The sequence below is a fragment of the Nematolebias whitei genome, chromosome 3, assembly GCF_014905685.2.
Source record: "Nematolebias whitei isolate Nwh7 chromosome 3, NemWhi1, whole genome shotgun sequence".
Lineage (NCBI taxonomy): Eukaryota > Metazoa > Chordata > Actinopteri > Cyprinodontiformes > Rivulidae > Nematolebias > Nematolebias whitei.
This window is the reverse complement of record NC_056500.1, coordinates 27,791,446-27,816,167: the sequence shown is the minus strand read 5'-3', so window position 1 is coordinate 27,816,167 and position 24,722 is coordinate 27,791,446. Positions and strand designations below refer to the sequence as shown.

General features: G+C 38.9%; 1 protein-coding gene across 1 annotated transcript in view; it reads left to right on the top strand.

The window, feature by feature from the left end:
* Positions 1-24,722, top strand: part of sema6bb (sema domain, transmembrane domain (TM), and cytoplasmic domain, (semaphorin) 6Bb) — a 96,293-nt gene that overhangs the window by 42,254 nt on the left and 29,317 nt on the right. The window contains exons 10-15 of the mRNA XM_037698168.1: positions 6,325-6,456; positions 6,849-6,998; positions 8,693-8,872; positions 12,557-12,697; positions 15,626-15,703; positions 23,349-23,407. Coding sequence (XP_037554096.1) covers positions 6,325-6,456; positions 6,849-6,998; positions 8,693-8,872; positions 12,557-12,697; positions 15,626-15,703; positions 23,349-23,407 — 740 coding nt within the window. The remainder of the gene's footprint in view (positions 1-6,324; positions 6,457-6,848; positions 6,999-8,692; positions 8,873-12,556; positions 12,698-15,625; positions 15,704-23,348; positions 23,408-24,722) is intronic.

The window sequence follows — 24,722 nt, the reverse complement described above, 5'->3', positions numbered from 1 at the left end:
CTAGAATCGCCCCTGCTAACAAATGTTAGAATGAGTTTTATGATTTGTGTCAGTCTGCCTGTGGAGGTCAGACCAACAAACGTGTTGTTTAAAATGTTTACTTCAGTTATTTTGTGGTCCTTCCTATTTAATGATGATGCCATCTTTTCTTTTTCACTGCAACTATGAGATTTATGTGTCAATTTTCAATGAGTTTTAAGGTTTTTTTTTTTTCTCCTTTGATGATTTAACAATCATTTATGATTTCTGTAGAGGCTGAAAGATGAGTTAAACATTGTTCAAATACCTTCCCTGCCTAGTCAAAGTCCGGTGATCAGGTCCTGCTAATCATGATAAGTCACAAGTCATGTTGTTTTTGTTTAATCGGTTTAAAAGTGTGATTCAGATCCCCAGACAGCTTTCATTAAGCTCAAACCAAATTGCAGATTAAAACAATTACTCCAAGCCAGTCAGTTAACTGATACAAATCATTTTAAGTGAAACAAAAGGTTTACACAACTCAGTGTTTTAATTGCATTAAAATAGATTTGCAAGTACAAGCGACTTCCCAAAGGAGTTTGATCAAACATTGTGATAACCTAATGAAGTAGACATTTGCACATAAGACATTTTTAATCCCGATAGTGTAATGTAAGTAGAACATTTTGTTTTCATGTAACTGGTGATTTACGGTAGTCTTAAATTTAAATAACGATAGTTTTACAGTGTAGTAATCTAGAGAAAACTGGCACTTTTTAGTCATTTTAAAGCCATATTTTGAGACTAAACCTTGGATGAAGTTTTATGTTTAAGACAATTTTGTAAAAGCTGCTACAAAACAAGATGTTGCTACCAACCAAACAGGGTTTTACAGTGTAAGTGGCTCACATGATCAACAATGGCTTTTAATGGCAATATTGTGCTCAAGTGGACCAGTCAGTTTTGCCAGTGTATTTTAATCTGTTAAAGTTTAGCACCTGTGGCAGAGGAGCATCTCTTACAGGCAGGTTTTAGACCACCCATCTCAGACAGAACAGAAAGAAAAGAACAAAAATAATAAACAGCTAGAAGTAAAAAGATATAAAACAGAGATGGGGATAAAGAGAGAGGTGGTGAACAAGAGGGGACGACAAGGAACAACAAAGACAAGGAAGTCAGTAATGGACAACACGTGTGCCCCAGCCACTCCCTGAGCCCTGAAACTGTTTCATCAGCTGCATCTTATCTGCGTGTTTGGAAGGATCCTCTCTGAACCGGGGGGGTTGGGTTACTGCCTGCAGAGCCACATGGATGCTTCAGGGATACAGACTTATACACAAACACACACTCATTCAAAAACACTTGCAAGGGTTCCCAGATAAAAGCATTTACATCTTACCGTGGAGCAGCTGAACACACAGATAACACCTCCACCTGGGTGAAATACTGCGGGGCTCGCTTTTAAATAACTGCCAGCCAAGACAGAGGGAAATGGAAGTTTAGATGGAAAGATATGGAAATGTGTGACAAGGGAAAATGGTTACGAAGCGATGGAGAGTGTGTGAGGTGAGCTGTAAAACTCCCATGTGGCCCTCTGCACCACGCTGGCAAAGTGCTCACCAGACAAATTGCTTTGGCTGGCAGTGTGCAGCGAGAACCACGTGAAGTAGGACCTTGGAGCAAGGTAATAGCTGCTCACTCCTGCCATTTGGCCCTCTGCAATGTATATCAGGCTTTACCGTGGTATGAGAAAGATGAGATGAAGCTGAAGATTTATTGTCTTTTCCTTTGACATTCTGAACATGCTCATCTCTTCCTGTGGCCGTACACTCCAGGGACAATTTTACAACCACTTTCCAGCTACTCAACTGTTTCAGGGCTTCGTTTCTAAAATCCTTCAGCCTCTGTTTTTAAATTAAAGTCTGGCCAAGTGTTGCCATAAAAAAGTATGAAAATGAGGTCAGCAAAAGGGAGTTTTGTTTTTAAACTGCTTTCATAGGCTCACTAAAGCAAAAATAAACTAAAACATATTTTATTAATTTGATTGTCTGTAAAGGGTGGCATGATGACACAGTTGGTGGAGATGTTGTCTCGCAGTGAGAGGGTTGCCAGATCAAATCCCAGCTTTTCTGGGCGGAGTTTGCATGTTCTCTCCGTGCATGCGTGGGTTTTCTCTGAGTACACAGTTTCCTCCCACAGACCAAAAACATGCACGTTAGGCTGATTGGTAACTCTAAATTATGAGAGAATGAATGGTCGTTTGTCTCTACGTGTCCCTGTGATGGACTGGAGACCTGTCCAGGGTGTACCCTGCCACACTCACAGTGATAGCTGGACATGGGCACCAGTGACCCCCGTGACCCAAAAAGGAAGGAGAAGGTAAAGATAATGAATGGAGGTTCATCTGTGTAAAAATCTAGTGTGGTTTTTTTTTTTCATGGTGAGGGAAATACACTGCATCTTGATTGCAAAAGACCTTGTTTGATTTTGCTGCAGTGAATTTTGTGCAACAGGGTCAGGCAGCTGTTTAGTCCTCAGGGAAAATTGTGCTGCGACAAAAAGCAGGCGGAGGACAGGTTTAGGAAGCCAGGACAAATGTGGCACAAGGGAGGATGCACAGATGTGCAACTAGACACCCCCCTGGGCCTGCAAGGAGACTATGCAAAGGAATATGTAATAAGGTCACTTGTGCTGAGAAAAGTGGTACAGCAAAGAAAAACTGCATGCATATGACAGAGGAGTCATGTCACGAGCAGAATCCAGAGTTGTTACACGGGTTTTAGTCTTTCCACATGAATATCTGTAGTCAAGAGAAAGAGATGGGAAAAAAAATACAGGGATTATTGTGCAAAGGTCAAGTAACACTTTGAATTACTGGGTTATTTGAAGAATAAAAATTAGATGAAGTGAGATGTTTTTGAGAAAATCCATGAAGCTAAATGATGATAAAATAATGGTAAAGGTTAAAAGTAAGAAAGGAGGTTTAAAAAGTGCAAAGAATGAAGAAAAGTTTGACAAGTTCAAAAGTTTAAAGTTGTCTTTTAGGAGGGAAAAGATTTTTCTCTTCGTCACATCTGCCTCTAAAGTTCTGCTGTTGGTTTGTAAAATTTGCACTGGTTTATTGTTATTGTCATTTATTTTCACACTTTTTATATATTTATAAGGTCTCTGTAAATGAGTCCCCGAGGCTAAATGGGATTAACCTGTATAAATAAAAGTCAAATGAAAAATGTTCTCACAGCTTAGTTTGTAGAAATAATATTATTTTTTAAATAAACAATAAATGTGTAAAATAACAAAGTTCTGGCTATATTAATATAATAATAAACCTACATATTTCCTTTAAATAAGTCTATCCTTACTCCCCCTCATTTTATTTTCCTCAAAGTAAAATATGCTCTAATTTAAACTTCCTTTTTAAAATGATAATAAGTCTCTCTCTCTCTCTCTCTCTCTCTCTCTCTCTCTCTCTCTCTCTCTCTCTCTCTCTCTCTCTCTCTCTCTCTCTCTCTCTCTCTCTCTCTCTCTATATATATATATATATATATATATATATATATATAACTGTAGTGTATACTATATCTTGAAACCATTTCAATAAATATCTCTTGACGCTTTAAACAAATAATCCTTGACTAAAATCTGAGTAAATGCTACCAGTGCAAATCATTGTAAGAGTGAAACTAAATTGTAAGAGTGAAACTAAATTGTAAGAGTGAAACTAAATTGTAAGAGTGAAAATAAATAAAATAAAATAAAATAAAGAAACCGTTGGTACACTTCTAAAAGTTTGAAACTTCTATAGAATAGTATACAATAAGTTACCACAGCAGTCCATGTAGACTGTTTATAAAATGTTTCTGCATAAAGTTGTTAATCCATACTGGAGATTTTCTTTCTTGATATTACTGAGGAATGTGCAAAAATTCAAGTCTGCATTTAGACCTTTGGCTAAAGGTTTGCATTAAACTTTTTCAGACTCCATTTTGCCCCTGCCTTACCTGTTTCCACAGTTCATTATGTGGCTGTTAAGAACGTAAAAGTGTGTGCCTTCAGTGAGTCTTTTATAAGTAAGGCTCACAAAACACACTACACCACCATGGGCTGCTTGTACCTTTAACTTAGCCAAAAACAAAGAGCAAAGGCAAACAGAGAGAAAGTCAACAATAGAAATTACAAGTAGGAATATTAAAATGATTGTTTTGGTATACCAGATAAACACAAGTGGGAGGAACAAACAGAGTATAGAGTAAAAATATGTGAATAATAAAAACTATTCTGAGAAAAACAGCCCCAAGGCCTTTTGGCTTTCTTTGGTTAGACACAGATTTGTGCACAGGGCAAACCCAGTGACCTGCAGAGAGATGGATAGGAGGGTTGAAAACAGGGTGAAGGTAGCGATAGCTGGCAGACATGTCACACATAACATCTGGTTCCTGCAATCCTTACTGAGAAACTCTACGCTGCTCACTGCCACAGCTACGTCATCCTGGCCAGGGCTGAGTCACATCGCTGCTTGTAAATTTCTGCGAATGATATGTACAGAGGGGAAAAAAACTCTCCTGACCTGAACAAATGGCACATCAGGAAAGGCTTCTTGCTGCAGCCAATATCCAGCCCACAGGCACCCTTCTTTCCACACTTCTGTAGCTTTCAAAGGGGACTCTCAATGTGAATGCCTCTCAGCTCCATGCAGAGTCCTGGGGGCAAGCTGCACAGATACTCAAATCACCAGCTGGATGTTTACTTTTATACATAGCAACGGGGAGAAAAGGAAATCAACAGTTGGAGTTTGTGTGGGATCTACTCTAGGTTGGTGGTATAACCTAGCAACGAGCTTTCATACCACATGCATAATTCGTCATTGATGAGAAGACTTTGAGAGCAGAGAATGAAGTCCAGGTGCAGGGAACATGGGGGTATTTTACCCCATTTGTTCCTTATCTCATCTCCACACTGCTCTTTTCAGTTTTTGCTTTACGGTGCTTTGGTTTGTGGTTCCTCCAAAGAGGAACCCAGACCCAGACCAGTGGTCATTCCGTATGTTGCAAGAGTTTCAGAGAAACTGAGACATTTATTTTCTAAACATGACATCCCAGTGGCTTTTAAACCTCAAAAATACATTACGGCAAAAACTGGTCCATCCCAAAGATCCAGTCCCCCGGCACAAACAGAGTAATATTGTGTATGCTGTTCAGTGTCAATAGGGTGATCAGTCTTACATCGGGGAGAGGAACGATGGTTTGAGAGGAGTAAAGGAGGCCATCTTTGTGAAAAGAAATCGTCCATCATTAAACAGGGGTGGAGGCCTCCGTGTTCAACTGTCCCCCTCTTACAATGCTGTTATTGCTAGAATCTTTCAGCCCCCTGTGAACAGCAAGCGGCCATCAGAGCACTAACTATCAGTCATTAGACTGATGGTCCGTCTTTATCATGTGAACAGCTAGTTCTAGATATCACCAGCAAACAGGTTGATCCACTATGATAAGGTGCTATTTATAAGACTGAGTTTGTTGCAGCTCTTCAGACTGAAGAAGTCTATTAGAGTAAAGAGGAAACGTTTCAATTTTTTAAATTTTTTTTTTTAATCCTTCCAGAGGATCTGACTTAGCTTTGTTAGATTTTTCTACCTGGATTATTGAGCATGCGTCTGGATGTTTGTGGTGCATCAAGTTCAGACACTGACTGTGGGAATGCATCTTTTTTTTTGTAAGAGTCGTGCTTTGTATTTATTTGTGAAGGGAGGGATGCACAGCACTGGACACTTTTCAGAACAGATGTTCTGCTCCCCACTGCTGGGTTCATGAGCGGACGAACAGCCTCTGAGGTGCACCGGGCCTTTTTATTGGAATGTTTTCTTTTCACAAGAATCTTCTCCTCCCCACTTATTTTGTGGAGAAAAACAGAATTCAGTGACTCATTTCCCATTCTGTTTTATTTTCCAGGAATTTTGGCCAGAATCTTGTATCTGCTGAAGATCTAATCTACAAAGTATAACCCAAAGATGATAACATCTATATTTTCCTATATTTCTTTCAGTGTCAGTAACAGTTTCCTTTGTGTTCCAGTATTGGGTGCCAAAGCATGAAGAGCCTCAGTTTAATTTATCATCTTTGCTGGTTGGCTGTCTCTTTGCCAAGCTCACATTTTCTTCTCATGTAATAATTTTAGCAGTCTACATTTTAATCTCAGGTATATTCCATCTTATCATTTCTTCGTCTGTCACTTTTTTCCACTCTCTCTACAGCCTTGTTGAAAAAGTAAAGTGTATTTGACACGTGACTGACAGTCACTTTGTGTCAGCTCAGAGGGTTTTATCTGTCTCATTCGGTCCCTGTCTCACCATCCCTGTCTCTGTCCTTGCAGCATACCAGGCTCGGCCGTGTGCGCCTTTGACATGGAGCAGCTGGCTGCCGTGTTTGATGGAAGGTTTAAGGAGCAGAAATCACCAGAGTCTATTTGGACGCCTGTTCCAGATGAGCTCCTCCCAAAGCCAAGGTGCAGATGGCACTATTCATTTCACACACCTGTGTGCAGATTGTTATCAAGGAGCCCATGATGATGATGGCATTCTGAAACATGAAGCTGAAAGTGAATTTTTAGCAGAGGCAACGTAACAAACAATACATTTTTTGCCTTCAGTGGGCAAATGTTGCTCTCAGTTATTTATATGTTTATGTGTGAAAGATTTATAATATTCAAATAATGCAGAAATATTCTGATGCAAATAAAATCAAAAGGTATTTTTGGGGACCAAGTCTGTTATTGAAAATAAAGTCTATGTGAGTCAGACAGTCTAGACTGTCCTTTAATAATATATGATTACCAAGGCCTCACGTCACACAGATTCTCTTCACCTCTTCTGATGAACTCCCTGTTGTTGTCCCCAGACCCGGTGGCTGTGCAGTTCAAGGATCCAAGTTCAATTCCTCCAACTCATTCCCTGATGAGATGCTGAACTTTGTCAAGACGCATCCACTGATGGACGAAGCGGTGCCATCGCTCGGACAACGACCCTGGATAGTCAGAACCATGGTCAGGTGAGTCTGGACTCAAATGAGCAGTTCACGTGCAGGCTGTGAAATGGTTGTGCATTAACAATTTTTTTAATATATTTTTATATATTTTTAATTTTATACAGTAGTACATCATGCACGTTAGGTTCCACCACGATAAGTGAAAAACTGCAAAGTGGGGAAGGTATACTATTTATTTTAATATTTATACTGTATATATTTTAAGACTTTAGAAACCCTTCCCACACTCTTGCAATCTTCTAAACTCTTAAACCTACTAATTTTAACAACATACTGGTATGTAGCTAATAAATTTTACTTACAAGTGCATCCCCGGAGCTCTCACTGTTGAGTCTGAAGGTCCAGTTCTGGTCCAGTTCATTGCAGCTCTTAAGCGTCAAAGGGCAGACCTGTTGGCTTGTGTGGGACCATAGGTGGTGGATAGAGTGCAAATCTGAATGAAAGACCTACGGCGCCACGTCCCTGCTTGGAAGTCCACGTGGACCATCTACCAGGTCTCAAGATTCACCAATGGGTCTGGAGGTCTGGTTCTGATCCAGTTCTGGTCTGATTCAGTGGGTTCAGTGCGGTTTCTCTACATCTACTGGGCGCAGATAAGATCAAAACTTTACCTCTGTTTTTTTCAGCAGAAGGAAATGGGGCTTGTGGGATCCTAAATGGTGAAAATATTTAGGGAATTCAGTTGTTTTGTGAAGTCCTCCATTAACATGACGTGGAGTCCTCTCTCCGTGGTTAACATAGACAATAAAATGCCAACTCTGTGTACTTTAATTTGTGTTAATTTGGTTGGATGTAAAGAAATATATGCCTTTTAATTATATAAAGGCTCTTCTGATCATCCATTCATATTACCTTGTATTTTTCACAGATGTGTGGCCTTTTCAGTTTATCGAACACAGTAATGAAACTACACTTCTCATAATCTACAAAACCCTTCGATTTGGCCCGTTCTAGTTTTCAGCATTTTCTATGATATGTTCTGTTTTATCTTGACAAATTAGAAGGTTTGATGGATAGATGGATGGTGTTTATAATAAAACTTTGTGAGCGTTCACTCAGTATTTAAAAGGTGAGTTGATTCAACAGAGTAACTGGATTCTGTTTTACGGTGTAAGAAACATCAAAAACAGGTGTATGAATGAGGGGCTCTGTCTTTAGGTTGGACCTTCTTGTTGTTTTGGTATTATAGCAGAAAAACACAGCTAAACACATACTAGCTTTTGTTTTGTCTCTTCTATTTACAAAGTATTTGTTGTATGGATTCTCCCTGTCGACTAACCAGCAGTTGATCATGGAGACTTAATTATGAAGAATATTATTATTGTTTCACTCATCCAGAACTGTGTGTGGCTCTGCTGCACTCTGCTATTGTTCCAGGACATTTGCTTCATTGATGTAATTAATGACTTAAATGTCTAATGTAATTTGTTTACTATGGAGATATAACGAGCTGTTTTTATTTTTATTATTATTCTTTCTTCTTGCAACATCTCAAGAATATGTCCCTTGTAAAATCTAACATCACAGCAGTCTGTAAGTTTAGTCTAAGCCAATCTGCTTTAATGCTCTTTAATCATGCACTGGCCTCCAGGAGCTACTTGACAATGCTTTCAGCTTTCATAGATGGAAAGTCCCAAATGAGCAGCATCATTTCATAGCATTAATGCAGTACTTTGTCTCTCTGCTCTGTGGTTCAGGTACCAGTTGAATAAGATAGTGGTGGATACAGAGGCTGGGCCTTACAGGAACTGTACTGTTGTATTCCTCGGATCGAGCAGAGGGACCATCCTCAAGTTTCTCATTATGCCGAACCAGGACAACACCGTAACCAACAGCAACATCTTTCTGGAGGAACTGGAGGGATTCAACCCTGACAAGTAAGACTACAGCGTAATGCAAAAACATGATGGACTTAAAAAAAGAGAAACAAGTTAATTATTTGAAAGAATAGCATAGCATTTTTTGAAAATATAGAAAGTAGCGCTTGTTTTACTAAGCCTTAATGTAAAAAAAAACAAACAATTTTTTTACTTTTCAATGTATTTACTTTGATTTCACATTTTTTGTTCCTTTTTTTATATTTTGTTAATATTCCTGAAGCAACAAAATGTACATTTTTGTTGCAGGAAAACCTAGTGTTGGACTTATTTTTACTCTTGGAGTGAAAACAATAGTTATTTGCTGCACATTTATACAATATGATGGAGTTTCTGCACAACACACTGAGAGCTTTCTGGCTGAAATGGGATAAATGTTTTTCTAGACAACAAGGTGAATATTAGCAGATATGATCATTGCATTATAGGGCTGTGGGAACTCAGTGGTCAGTGTAATCCTGAGGCTGCTGGTTCAAGCCCAGGTTGCATCAGGAAGGACGCTCGGTGTTAAACAATTGCCAAATATTTTTAGCGAGTTTGTTCCCTGTAAATAAACACAAACAACATAACTGTTGCATTATGCTACAATGATAATCTTGATCAATGCAATAAATTTGCACACAGTTATTTTGATATTTTTTAAATTAATATAAAATTTAATCACAGGTTACATTACCAATTTATATTTTATTCATGTTTTCCAGATTGTTTTGCTGTAGATCTTTGACTCAAGCATTATTTTTATGTTTTTCCTATTAAAAGTTTATGTATCAATTAGCAGGTTTTACACATCTCATAGTCACTGTTTCTTTCCCCTTGTTTAGCCAAATACCTAAAGGTGAGAGCTTTGCAATGCAATTACAGTGCAGATCCTCAAAGTGTTATCAGTCATGTAACTCTTGAGAAAAATGGTGAACTGATGAAATTGGTACTTACTACATGAGACACAGCAGTATAGACTGGGTCAGTAATGGGTACGCTGACGTCCCCATGGAGAGGAGACAGTGTTGCAGCGCTTTAAAAGAGGCTTTTAAACACAACTTGTCTTGAATCATCCAGAAAACACCACCTGCATTTTTTTTTCCAAGATATAAATTGTGCCGTATCGAATCCAACATGAAGCAGAGAGAAAATGGGGTAATTAGATGAGACTTGAATTACATGCTAGTGTTCATTATCAAGAAATCTGACTATTCTCTAATGAGCCTGAGACCAGCTGTAGAACTGTGTTAAAACATCAGGAGAACAATAAAAGACGAATTTCTTATCACCCTTCATCTTGAGCTGAGGCTGTGATGAAGACTGACCTTCTTTCTTCTGTCGGAAGTTGAATCACGTTTATGACTTCAGTCTTGACAAAAGATTGGATTAGACGATTGCCCCTTATTTGCTTTTCTGATTAGCATATTTCATACAAGGCTTCTTTTGATGTAGGTTGTTACGTAATGCAGCACTGGGTGCGTTGCCTTCTCATCTTTGTGCTTGGTTCTTTGTTGAAAGGCAGCGTTCCACATGTTGGGTTGTGACTGCACTGTGGAGGGAAGATAATTGTCACACAGATGCAGGCAGCTTTGGCTGGTGATTATCTTTCACTAAAGCTAATTAGAGGCATTTAGAAAGAAAGTAGATGTTTCTAAACAGTCTGTAATTGCACTCATCGATACACAGACCAATTTCTTTTTGGAACAGTAAGTGGAAACTAAGTATAATTTCTTGAAATGGCCCACCCTGTGTTTTTTATCCACTTTCTGCAAAGGACACTCAGCTATTTTAGTCACAAATTGGACAAAATGAGGGACAGTGATTGCAAGTGAAATGAGGGGACAGTGTGATAAACAAGTTGGGGCCGTCCGGAGCTGGTTTGTAGAGATAATTTTGTTCACAGTGTAAGCTTGCCGAGAGCGTCTATGTGTGTCATTTTTGTGGGGATGGGGTTTAAGTCCAGCAGTCACAGCAGGCACCCAGCTAATCAGAAGACAGAACACAACCAGTACCATTTCCTCATCAAAGTTCTTGCTCAATAATCCAGGTAGAAAATCCAGCAAAGTTCAGTCAGGTCATCTGGACGGTTTCTTTTTTTGTTGAGACGTTTCATCCTTCATCCAAAGGACTTCATTAATCCGAGGAGCCGCAAGCAAACTGAGTCTCACAAGCAGCACACTCCCATAGTGGACCAATGGGGGCCGAGACGGGGTAGAGGCAGGGCAGCCGATTCAGGACCCGAAAGCCCCAGGTTCAATCCCCAGCCCTTGCGCATCTTGTGGTGTCTCTGAGCAGCACACCTTAGGCCCAATTGCTCCCAGGGTGCTTTCAATAGCTGCTCACTGCTCCACCTGGGGATGGATGGGTTAAATGCAGAGAGCCAATTTCACCATTGTATGGAAACATACAATGATGATAACACATAACACATTATTATTATTAAGCAGTTTCCTGGTGATAAGATGGTTTCTGGGACCTGCCCTCTCCCCCGTAGACTCCTCTGAGGAAGCCATAGCCGAAGTGGTTCAAAACATCAAAGTTCATGCTCAATAATCCAGGTTAAAAATCCAACAACATTTTGAACCACTGTGGGTAAGGCTGCCTCAGAGGAGTTGACAGGGGAGAGGGCAGGCCCCAGAAACCATCTTATCACCATCAAACTGGTTGGTCCACTATGTGAGTGTGCTGCTTGTGGGACTGAGTTTATTTGTGGCTCCTCGGACTGATGAAGTCCTTTGGATGAAGGACGAAACGTCGCTACATAAAAAGAAACCGTCCAGAGGACCTGACTGAACTTTGTTGCAAACTATTTCCTGTTCCGGGCCAGATTTAGATTTACACACTTGAAGTGATAAATCAGACTTTTTTTTTAATGGGGAACCCCCAGATCAATGTAGTCCAGATGACCTGACTGAACATTGTTGAATATAGCACCTACCTTATATGTTGTAGATGGCTCTTTGAATGACCTCAGTTTGGAGAAATAGTTTAAACTGGACTTGCTTTACCTTGAACTGTGACCAGAGGTTAAGACAGACAGAAACCAAGATCTGAAATGGGCTTTTCTTCCATAATAATCATGGAAATAATCTGAACCAGGTGCAAGACTAACACAGCTTCTTCTATTCTCTCCACTTGTTTAATCATGCTCCTTTAATCTTCTTTTCTCCCGGCTTCTTTATTTTATTCATCCTTTCCATAACTCTTCTTCTTCATTTCCTCACATTTTATGATACTGGCTGTGAAAAACGACTCCGAGCTCGGCCTTTAGCAGAATGAAAGATTCTTCTTAATGACCCCGCAAAGTTATTACCATAAGCCATCCAGATCCAACTAATGCATGAGTGCACACGTGCATAAAAAAGGTCTAAACCTGCTGCATGCAGGCAGGTTGTTGCCAGCTATTTCAGCTCTAAGTGCCAATTAGGAGCAATTTGGGTTCCTGGCTGCTGTTTTTGATGTCCAGTGGACCCCTCAAACTTCTACAATCAGCACTGCACCTTTGGGGTGACATTTTAACACCAGCCTTTCACGTTCATAATGGCTTTTATATTTAGAGCTTTTTGTGCCTGGTAGTGTTTCACCCTCAATCGTATTGTTATTCCCAGAGGGGGGTCAGAGGTTTAATGTGCAGTCTGAGTCTTGTAATCAAATGAAATAAATAATTTGCTTTGTGTATTCAGGCCTGTTTGTGTGTTGCAGGTGTGCGGAGGACTCTTTGCAGGCCAGGCAGCTGTTGTCTCTGACTCTGGACCGGGCGAGCCACACTCTCCTGCTCACCTTTCCCTCCTGTGTGGTCAGAATACCGGTGGCAAGATGCCAGCTTTACTCCCGATGCATGAAGTAAGTCTGCGACAAAAAAACAGCAGAAACGTTCCCATAACAATGAGCAGCTGGGCTGGAAAAGAAGCTGCGTGTGTCCTGAGTTCTGTTACAATAAAAACAAAATGACACCGCTTGATAACAGCTTTACATAACACTTTTCTATGGTTTCACTTTATTGAACGTTGCGATGAGTGAGGTCACATCGTCGCTACATTCACTACTAACTTAACTGATCACCAATTGTTGGCCCCCGGGCCATATCAGGCCAACCAGCCTAGTCCCTCCAGCTTAAAAAGTGTAGAAGCTTCAAATAATTTCTCATTATTTGACATAAAAGTCTGTTTTGGATTTCCTCAAAAAGTGAAATCAAATTTTTGTACAAGCACAATTAAACTAGCATTCCTTGAAGAAATGCACTTTGCTCTATCTGTTAGAGTTCAAAGTATGTGTTGAGGATGACTCAGCTATTACTACACCAACTATTATCTCAATACTTGTAACACTGACTTAAAGCCATTCTTCTTTTGGGTGAGGTTGATTAGCTGTGGTAGCCATCTGGGTTCAGGTTGACTCGACACGTTAATCACTTGTAGAGGTGCAACTTGTGGTTACTTTCTGAAAGTTTTATTCCAATGTGTTCACTGATTTGTGATATATTTTGCTAACAGACAAACAAAAACATTTACATACGCAGACAACTGCATGATTGCAAACTTATAAAAAGCTATAAATATGTGATGCAATGCTGCTTTAGCAGTACAATCAGAGGAAAATAACCTCCCTCCTCCAGCCTGGCTCTCTTTCTGAGCCGGGGACACATGTGGCTGTGGCCTGTCAGGGTCCACTGACGCTCACACACACATCTGCACACACCAGCAGCGCACGAGCCGTGCAGTGTGTTCACTGAACCAGGTGAGTCATACAAATGTGTAATCCAGACCGCATTGGGGAACCACTTACATGATTGCTGAGGTCTGTTTAGTGTGCGTACATGTTTAGGTTTGGACATGGTGGTTAATTATCTGGGCATGAATCAGTTATTATTCATGCTTCAGCTGCTTCGTCTGTTTGTTGAACCTTTTAGGTGTATTGGTGAGCTCTTGGAATATTTGTTCACTTTGATTAAGGTTGACGGTTAGATTTACCTCTTCCAGTCACAATAATTCAGTTTATTTTGTAATAAATTCTTAATAATTTAGATTTTAAACATGTTGCCTTGTTGGTGTTTAAATAGCAAACAGTCTGGGCCTCACTTATCCCCACAGCAGTAAAATCTCATACTGTGCTTAAACAGGCTTATAGCATCTGATTAAAGACCTGTTTTGGATGTTTTGAATACGGTGTCACTGATTAGCAATTAATCTGCCTTTATACACTCCTTGTCATTTCTGCAAACCTGTTTTCTGAGTTTTATTTTGCACATTTAACTCCAGGATATGAGTGGTTTTAGAGTTTTCTTTTGTGCAGCACTGTGGCAATGCTTGTTGGTTGCTTGGTTAAGGATCTCGGTGCAGTTATTTATGAGACTAGAATTTAATCTGGATTAAAAAAAATGAGTTTGGACTTTTGAGAGAAGATTTCAGTTTGATAGCTCTAACAGGAAATCTCAATGCAGGAAGTTCAGATTGAATTCAGACTGAATCCAGTCCTGCTTTTATTTATCTGCTGAGGATTTTTCAAGATGGAACGTTGAGGTTTTTGTGTGGCCGTCAAGAAAAACAAACCTTTGCGTTACATCGATCATACTTTGATCATTAAACACATTTTTTAGCAAGTCTTCAAGTTGTACTATTTTTTCAAAAAAAAAAAAAAATCAATGATTTCCTTTAAAGTGAAAAGTCCTAAAATTCAAAATGTTAAATGTTTAGTTTTGTCATTTATAGTTTAAAAGATTACGTCTGAAATCTAACAGGATACATACTTCGAGTTATCTCGTGAAAATATATCTGCATAGTACTGTCATGACAAAGTCGTGGAACTAATTGTGAATTATTCTTTTAATAAAAGTTTGAAACTGAGCAGTAAACCTGAAAAGTCTTATGCAGGAGGAACATTTAGCTGCTGTCAGCGTTTCAGTTCTTGTATATTTTGCACTTTTAGTTCATGTGAGAGCTCCTTTTTCCTTGTAATGGGAGACTTTTTGTTAAAATGTTGCTGAAAGTCAATCTTGGTCAGTTTAAACTGACTCTGGATGCTTTGATTAACAGATGTGAAATGTTTCGACACCAAACAAGCAAACTAATCAAAATCAAATGTAAACACACGTCCAATATAAGGAAACTGGACTACAGTGTTTACATGGTTACATGTGAATGGGGCGGCTGTGGCTGAGTGGTTAGAGCAGTTGTCCTCCAATGGGGAGGTGGGGGTTCGATTCCACCAGCAGTCATATGTTGAAGTGTCCATGGGCAAGACACTGAACCCCTCATTGCCTCTGATGTGAGTCCCATTTGTGTATGAATGGGACCTACAGCTCTGATTAATCTCTACAGATTCAGATTATCTTTGTAGACAAGTAGTAGAGTGCTGTTTGAATGTGTGTGTGGAGGTAAATGAGGACACAGATTGTGCTGTAAAGAGCTTTGAGTATCTTAATTAAAGGTGCTAAATTAAAGTACAGTCCATTTACCATTTGATGTTTTTTCCTGCATCCTTGGTGTTTTAAACAAATAAATGTACTTGGTAGCATAATATCTGTATGTAAGCACAGTTCAGTTAATTTTAAAACTCAATAGCTCTTGACTCAATCCTTACATCTGCATGTATAAAAGCAGTTTAAACAGGTTAACTCTGTACTTTATGATTAAAAATCTTTGCATACCTTGTTGGGTTCCTATGACCATCAAGTAAATCAAACTGACTTTGAAGCCTACTCGAGGGAACTCCGTTTAATCTTTGAAGTTCAGCAATTTAAAAAAAAATCTTTTAATCCCGTCTGTCCTCCAGGAACTGCATTGCCTCCAGGGACCCGTACTGCGGCTGGACCAGAGGAAGCACCTGCTCCTTCCTCAGACCTGGAACCAGGTACAGCTCTTTTATTGTGCACTTACAACAACTTTACTTTATGTCGCACTCAACTTTTACTCCGTGTCATATTGTTTTCCATCTGTTTTTTGTCTCTGAAGTCTCGTTTTACAGCTATTTTGTGTTTTTGATCCTAATAATTAATGATTGTTTTTAGATTTTTAGTATCTTTTCTTTTAAGAACTCCATTATAGCAGCAGAAATGGTTCACCCAAAACATCCTATGCATTATTTATTTGTTCTGGGAGTTTTAAGTGTTTTGTTGTTTTGACATTTTGAGCATTTATGTTAGATCTGTGCCCTCTAAGCAACTCGTCCCACAGCCTGATCTTAATCCATTTCAGATGTCTGATCTTCAACGTTCTGTTTACCTGCTACTGTGTTCTGATAAAAAACATTGCGTTGGTGTGTCAACATTGTGAGTTTAGCTGCGACTGTATTTCTCTGTCTGTGTTGCAGAGAGTGTGATTGTCTGGCAGTGTGTATAAATGTGTGTATAGGAGTGCACAACCCCTCTCTCCTCCTGTTACTGAGATGCAGTGGTCTGTCGTTACATCCCACCTCTATTTGTGGTCGTTTCCCTCCGGTAAAATCAAATTTGTCTCGAGTCAAGCTGCTTATTGAATTAGGTTTTCAAACACAGGTAGAGCGCGCCAGCTGAACAGACAACACTGGCCTCACAGACCACCTCGGGCTGCTGCTTATACTATTAAAGGCCTCTGTGTTTGTCTTCATTTGATTTACCAAGGGCGGTCAACATGGCTATCGATTCTGCATTGAGTTACTGTGGTTTTCCTCTTTGTGGAATAATGACACCTCTCTTTGCAAACCAACGCCTAAAGAGAACCTGCGAGTTATGAAAGTTTGTCTTGCATACACTCAACTCACTGTGGCAGAGAAGTTTTGTACTTTTGAACATTTTTGAGAAACAGATGATTTGGTACCACTTTACAATAAGGCTCCCCTTATGCATGGCTAATAAATAGTTTATAGATGTGTTATAAATTCCTCTATAAACACTTTATAAATCATTAATAAATGCTTATTATGCATTAATTAAGGGTGACAGAGAGACAGAACTGACCAGTTTCTTGCCAAAGCTGTTCACCCTATATATTTCATCTAGAGTTGTTATATTAAACATTTCAGACCAACTTACTACCTTGTAAGCACAATAAACATTTGTAAACCAATTTTTTTTAGGATATAATATTAGTTGTAGATTTTTTTCATTTCATTTACCCTTTATTTATACAGGTAGTCTCAGTGAGCCACGAGAACTAATTTTCAAGAGAGATCTGTTTAGGGAGCACATGGTGGGGGTTAAGGACCTTGCTCATGGGCCCAGAGTGGGGCGAATGAGGGTGGGGACAGGTGTGGGTGCATCACCTATCCCACCCACATTTTTGATGTTGTTGGTACCGGGGCGTGAACCGGCGATCTTCTGATCACAGGCCCACCTTCTCTAACCTCTGCGCCACCACTCCCCACAGATACTTATACTGCAGTGATAAAGTACAATATTATACTTATATATAGTTACATTAGTGGTCCCAATGATTTTTTTAGATGCAACATGTGCTGGGGTAGGCTTTTATTTACTAATTTCTGTCTAAAAAGCTCAGAAAACTGGATAATCACATAACATAAACGCAGTGACATACTGTGCATTTCACAGACAGGCCTTCAGTGATTTTCTACCTGAATTAATTCACCTCTTATTGCAATAATTTTGATACCATAACTGTCTAAAACACAGAACTGTCATATAACAGGACATTGCATCACAGACAAATTTTATGCAACAAACATCTAATGATTTAGTCCAACTATTAGCCTACTAAAACAAGAATCAAAATTTAAAACAATTTGATGGAACAATTTGGTCCCCTTTTACCCCCCCCCCCCCCCCCCAGCAGCATGACATGCATCATTTGTTGCAGAAGCCTCAACGCATTAACCTAAAAAATAGCAAAAATACAGTTAACCCCATGTTTATACTGTATGTATTCAGTCCTCAAACAATTCTCACATTTCTAAATGTCTTCACACATCAACAAAGTGAGAGACGGTCAATGTGTTTTGGTCAAGGCCTGAGGTGTGATGAGCCACCGATGGGTTTTCATGGACTTGCTTGTGATCAGCTGCTAACAACACATGACAGTCACCATGAATTAGGCTGTCAGCTCCTTCAACCTTAGCAGCCAGCCAAGTTAGCTGCACCCGACCTGAACACAGGAAAACAGAGTCACTGTTCAGTGTTAAAATTATAAAATCACACGCACCATGCTGTCAAACACCCAAAGATATCCTGAGACATCATAAATTAAATTAGATTCAAGGTTCAAGGAGACTTTATTGTCATTCACATCACATGTGGTACATGAGGTGGAACAATATTGTGTACTCAATGTTCTAGTTATACCCAAAAAAGCAATATATATTACAGTAGTAGAAATAAAAAAATAAACAGTATTATAAGGATCTACCAAAATACCAAAAACATGCATGTTAGGCTGCCTTCAGGCCCAGGCCTCCCTTGCAAAAGACATTTATAATCTCACTGGGATTTGCTTGGTTAAATAAAGGTAAAATAAATAAACAACAACAACAACAATAATAATAATAATAATAATAGTAAAAAAATGTCCACTATTACTGGATTCGGAAAAGTCACTAGTAATTGTACTGAAAGCCAGAGTAAAGACTGCCCTGAATCAGTCTAATCTCAGGATCACATGGAGTAAATCAGAGGAAAACAACATGATAAGGGCAATGACACAGATCTCCCTGTTAGAGACCCACTCAAGACATGCTGCTGTGAGCGTTAGGTAATGTAAATGCATTGTGTCATCACTGTATCTATGCTAGTTTTATTATGAACGATATAAAATAACAAAGCCCAATTTTGCACCAAACATAAAATTAGTTGTTACATTCAATCTGTTTCTGCAAATAATTCCAACATGCCTGAACTCTTACTAACATTTAATAATGTAAAAACTGGCACGTTAGGTCTTCCAATGTGCAAACTAAGCAGTTGTTCAATGTCGTGATGTATTCCTAGTCTTTAGAAATGCTGCAAGCTTTATGAACGCTCCTTGTTAGGGCTTTTTTTTTTGTGAAGTCCTTCAGCAGCATTAAGCACACACATAGTTTGATCTTTATCGCTTTCTGTTTTATATTAAGACTTTGAAAAATGAGCTAATGCACTTGGAGGGTTGTGCAAGAAGGAAAAAAAAAAACCATAATAAAACATGCTTGCACACAGACTAACAGGGAGAGGTATACAAAGTAAATGACCCACAGTGTGTGTGAGGCAGCCAGCTGAACACAAAACATTATTCTTTATTATGATGACAATGGTGGTTCTTTCACGGCATACTTAAATTCGTTTATCAGTGTTTTTCAGGCATTTAAAGCACAAATATCGGTGGTGTAGCTGCTGTATTTAATTGCAGAATACAGACTTCCTGAGTGTTTAATTCAGCCTCCAGCAGCAGTTCATGCAATCATTTCTTAGACATGTGTGTCAAATTCTGCTTTAGTGTAGAGAACTGTGCAGAATATGTGGACATATTCACTGCTTCAGCAAGTCTGCACGTCTTGTTCAGTCACTCTTTTCATGTCCATATAAAAGCATTTACAAACTGTTCAACGTTAATAGAAAAATAAGTTGATGGTCCGCTAACAGTGTTTCAAATTAAATGCAACTAGAGAAATTGCATGTCCCTGCGAAAATGCAGTGTGAATGCTTATTGCTGAAGAACTTGCTGAAAACAGCTGAAATGTAGCTGAAATGAAAGAACAAGTCTGAATTAGCAGAAGAAAGCAGAAAGAACACATATTTGATGAAAAGCTGAAAAGAGCATATCACACTGAAATTAGCAGAAAGAAGTTAATTAGGCTGAAAGTAATAGAAATTACCAAGAAAGTTTTAATTTATCTGAAAACAGCTGAAATTAACTAAACATTTTCTTAAACGCTAGCTGAAAGGTAGAACAAGCTTAAATTAGCAGAAGAAAGCAGAAAGGACACGTTTGCCCAATTAGGCTGAAAGAAGCAGAAATGGGCAAACAAATAGAAATTAGCAAAAAACAAAACAGCTGAAATGTACTTGTAGCTAAAAAAGCAGAAAGAAGCTGAAATTACAAGAAGGAAGTGGAGAGAGCACATTTTTGCTGTATTAGGCTGAAAAACATTAAATGAGTGCAAAAAATGTGGAATTAGCTGAAAAAGCTCAAATTAGCATACAACAGCTAAATAGTAGCTGAAACAGCAGGAAAAAGCTGAAACTTGCAGAAAGAATATGAAAGGAGCATTACAAGGTGAAATTAACAGAAAGAAGTTAGAAGAAGCACAAAAATGTAGTTAGCAGAAAGAAGCTGAAAGGAGCCCAAAACAGCTGAAAATTGTTGAAATTAGCTAAAAGTAGCTGAAAAAAGTTTAACTTTGTACAAGGAAGCTGAAAGAAGTGAAACAGAACAAAATGTGAAAAGAACAGTAAAAGGTTGGAAGCAGATCTAAAGATATGAACGATGTAAAATGAGCTCAATTCATTTTCTCTGAGAAAAAATGTAACAGAAAAGGCTAAATAGTTAAAAAAAAAGCTAAAGCTGCAACAATACCAAAAGTGAAAGCAGGATTGTCCTGAAAGAGCTGAACGTTTTGATATGACTTGTTGAAATAGCACAAAAACTGTGGAATGAGAAAGATGCTAAATAATGTATGGAAGAAAAATGAATCACAATAGAGTGAATGCTTCATAAACATTCACACAATAGGAGAATGTTATCAAAGAGTTCATCGACCACTCAGTGAGAATTTGAAAGTTCCATGTATACATGTGTTGGTGTTATGTAGATGTTGTGATCTAAAGTCTTAGCTGTGCTCAGACTTAGACAAATCAGAATTTTTCAGTGTGTCATCATTAAGACAGATTGTCCGACTTCACTGACTCGTCTGCATATATCTGCATAACCCTGTCCATCAAAAACACACTGCCATCTTTCTGCAGCCTTGTTCATCAGAGCTCGGTTTGTATTTTCAATTGCATTGGATGTTTAAACATGACAGTAAGCTGAACAACTTCTAAAGGGCCAAATCATCATCACATATCTGCCTAAGCTAATCAGAACGGCTGCAAATGCAAATGCAGTGTTGGTTTGATTGGCAAAATTTGACTTTTAGCGATTTCAAATAATTTGGATTAAATCTAATTAAATAATACTAAAAACTGTTTTTAAAAAAGGAAGGAGCCTCGAGAAGGTTTTCACCAGTATGTGGAAGGCTCATATTTACCATACATTGTGGTCTCGCTATATTCCAGTACAGTGTAAAAGTATTATGTTATCTCTCATTTCTTTAAAAAAATATTGGTTTCCAGAGTATTATTCACATGGGATTAGTTTTACCTAGGGACCACATGCTATTTGTAATAATTACGGAGATTGTCTGTGTTGTTAATCCCATGCAAATCGGCCATGTCAGTGATTTGTAAAGTGAACATTCCCCCGCAAATTACCTACTATATTTTGCTGAACTCTGAGGTCCTGTGATATGTTTAAGCAAAATCATTTGGAAAAATATAGAATGCGTCTATTTTAAATGAACGCGTTGCTCACTTAGGTTTTTTTTTTTTTTTTTTTTTTTTTTTTTTTGCGTTGGCTTTTATGAGCTGCTACTTCTTTCACCACAAATGACAGGAGGTGGGGAAACGCGCGTGATCGACCCATCCATCCATTATATTTACCCGCTTCTTCCTTTATGGGTAGTGGGGGTCTGGTGCCCATGTCCAGCCATCACTGTGCGAGAGGTGTGGGACACCCTGGACAGGTCGCAAGTCCATTTTAACCAGCGGGTCAGCAGACGTGCAGCTGCTCACGTGCACCGCCACTGACAACTGTCCATCTGAGCTTAACGTGGCTTTTTTGACCACTTAAACCGGCCGGTCAGACCTGCCTCCTCCTCAACAAGTAGACTAACACAATTTTATATTGTGCATTCTTTAGTTTTCCTTCGTAAAACCACATCAAAGCCTGAGACCGGCCCGGACTGTACATTATTATAGATCGGCCCGGTCGTGACAACGCAGCGCGTTAACATCACATCTGAAAAATGTCTGTAAATTTCAGCTAATTCTCAGGATTTGGTTATCCGTGCGAATGCGCCACATAAAAAACAGTCGTTGAGGAGTAATTTATTTATTACATGTGGTCCCTAGGTAAAACTAATCCCATGCAAATAGGGCTTTAGCAAAGAACCATTTTACTTTTTGGATCGTTTGTTACAAACAGCCGACCACAAAGGTGCAAATGTTTTTCTAAACTTTTTTTCTTAAATCTATTAAAAATACCAACAATAATACAGTTTAGGAGACATAAATTAATATTTTAGGGCTGATATTTAGCTGAAATCTTTGCTTACCGGTCAGATTCAGAACGATGCTTCTCTCAGGTCCTGTTTAAGCTCTTTGTTGAATTTTGTTTCTTAACAACTTGCAGATATATATTTCAGGTGTCACGATTCTTCTTTTGTCTTTCACTTGATTTATTTTTCTCGTGTTTTAGGCGCACAGTGATCAATGTGCTGTCATGGTCGCCAAGATCTGCACAAAATTGAGTAAAAAAGCTGACAAAACGAATTTCATGAAGCAACAGTAAACACTGAGTATTTTTTCAACATGCAGTATTAGTAATTGTATTTATTTAGTTAATTTAGCTATAAAATTATGGACAGAAGAATACTTATTTGTTTGTTTCCCTCAAACCATAGAACTGTGTCTCTCACTCACATGAATTTCATTAGATAGGCTCTACTGAATGAAGCCTGCAGGCAAATGCTTTGCTGTGCTCTCTCACACACACACATGCACACACACATACACACACAATCATTTTATCCAGTGCAGTTTGGTGCTGCCTCTGCCTCGACACAAGCCATAACCAAAAACAGTTGTGTTTCTCTTTGGAAGCACCTGGTCTGTAACTGTTCTCATTTCCTCTTCTCCCTCACTGCACTGTATGTTTTATTGTGCATTTTTCTTTCTGTGCTCTCCTGCAGCCCAAATAAGGAAATTAGTTGCAGAAAAACAAAATGTTGCAACTGTCAGTGCAATCCATTTTCTTAGGTTTTGTTCAACATTAAAATAATTTTGACGCGGTGTCATTTTCATGCACGTGCAATGGTTTTAAATTTGATTAACTCAACAACTTCCACCTCCAGCTACAAAACCAGATTTTTGCTAAAACTAGTCAAACTTATTAATACTTGAAGATAGCTCTAATATGAATACACACATGCTGACCCAGAAATATTTGTAATTTATTGCTTTAATTAGCTTAATTATGAACTCCACTGCAGGCATGAGTGGTTATCTTTAAGTTGTATTGTTAATTATTATGAGACATTTGCAAGCTCAAGGGCCTCTTTAAGTCTTTTTTTCAAGTTTATAATGTTCCATTTTTCTCAAAATATAATTTTTCTTTGCAATCTTAACGGTAACAGAGCTTGTAGCAGGTTTGCTGTCCATTGCGACGTGTTCTTGGCTTCAACGCTGAGTTAGTTTTCTCTATCGGAGTGGATCAGCGCTGCGGTTTCGCCCATGTGTCTTCTGATTAATGAGTGTGTCTTTTATCCTCTGCAGACTGCCGTTCGAGCAAGATGTTGAACACGGCAACGTGGCCCACTTGGGCGACTGTGACGGTAAGAGAAATCATTTTTCATCTGTGCGTTTGTCTACAAGTGTAAGAGCAAATGTGTCTCCTGTGTCTGAACCAGATCTTTGACATAACTCGGTTGTCTTCAGAGCAAACGGTGAGACAATAAAAAGGAGGATCAGCCCGGTTGTTTCATCCACAAATAAACACACACAACTCCCATTTTACTTTAATGTCTCGTAGCATCTCCTTTCTTCTTAAAGATAGCAACAGCATTCAACACTTTGTCTTTAGTTAGCAAGAAAATTGTTTATTTTATTGGACTTTCTTCTCTCTGTTTACTTTGTGTTTACTTGTAAGTTAACTTTACTTGGGTCTGCTGAGGTCTGTTTTATCTACATGTATTTAATTATAGTCAATCGCAGCTTGAAGTCTGTTTCCTCTCTCTCTCTCTTCATATCATTATGAAAATAGAAGGAAAAAGTAAGTCATAATCTCCACTGTAGATGCACAGAGGTTTTTAGGATACTCCCCTGACATCCCCACGCTTTGATCTAAGCTCTAATTCCAAAGCGTGCAAATTAATCCTTTGCTTATGAAAGTTGCCTGAGTTCATGTGCCGTGCTCTCTGAGCAGAGAACAGATACATATTGAAGTGACAACGAGTCTAATCCTGTTGTAGATGAGCACTCTTGTTTGATGCTGTGCTCTCACTTCAGATCTCCTGACCAGCGAACCACAGGGGGTGACCTCTGTAATTGGGGGCTGATGCTCACTCTGTGTATGGCAAACCTAAGCCACATATTTGTCTTCTGTGAGACCATGTATGGCACTTTACTGAACATTTATGAGATTACTAAAGTGTTGATTTTAGACCTCTGAACAGCTGCAAATAATTTCCAGCAGACATGTTATGCAAGCCTTCCTTTTCATTTATGAAAAACATTTTTGTAAGTGTCATAGACTTAATGCAGTGTCATATGGATGTAAAGTCCTTACATAAACTGTCACTTGAGCAAAGATTTACATAAAGTTGGTTTTATTATAAGTTGAGTTTAATGAGCTGAAACCCAAAACTACTGGGTTCATCTACTGGACATAGATAGTCACTATATATCTCTATAATCAGGTCTCTCTTGTAAATGAGTCCCCAAGTCTCAATGGGATTAACCTGTCTAAATAAAGGTTGAATGAATGTGTGTATGTGTGTTTTAAACCCTTCCCACACTCTTACAATATTCTGAACAATGTTTCTAAACACTCTGAGCACAGAATGTAATGATTTCAGCTCTCTGCCTCCGCTGCTCTCTGCCCCCACTGCTCTCTGCCACCACTGCTCTCTGCCTCCACTGCTCTCTGCC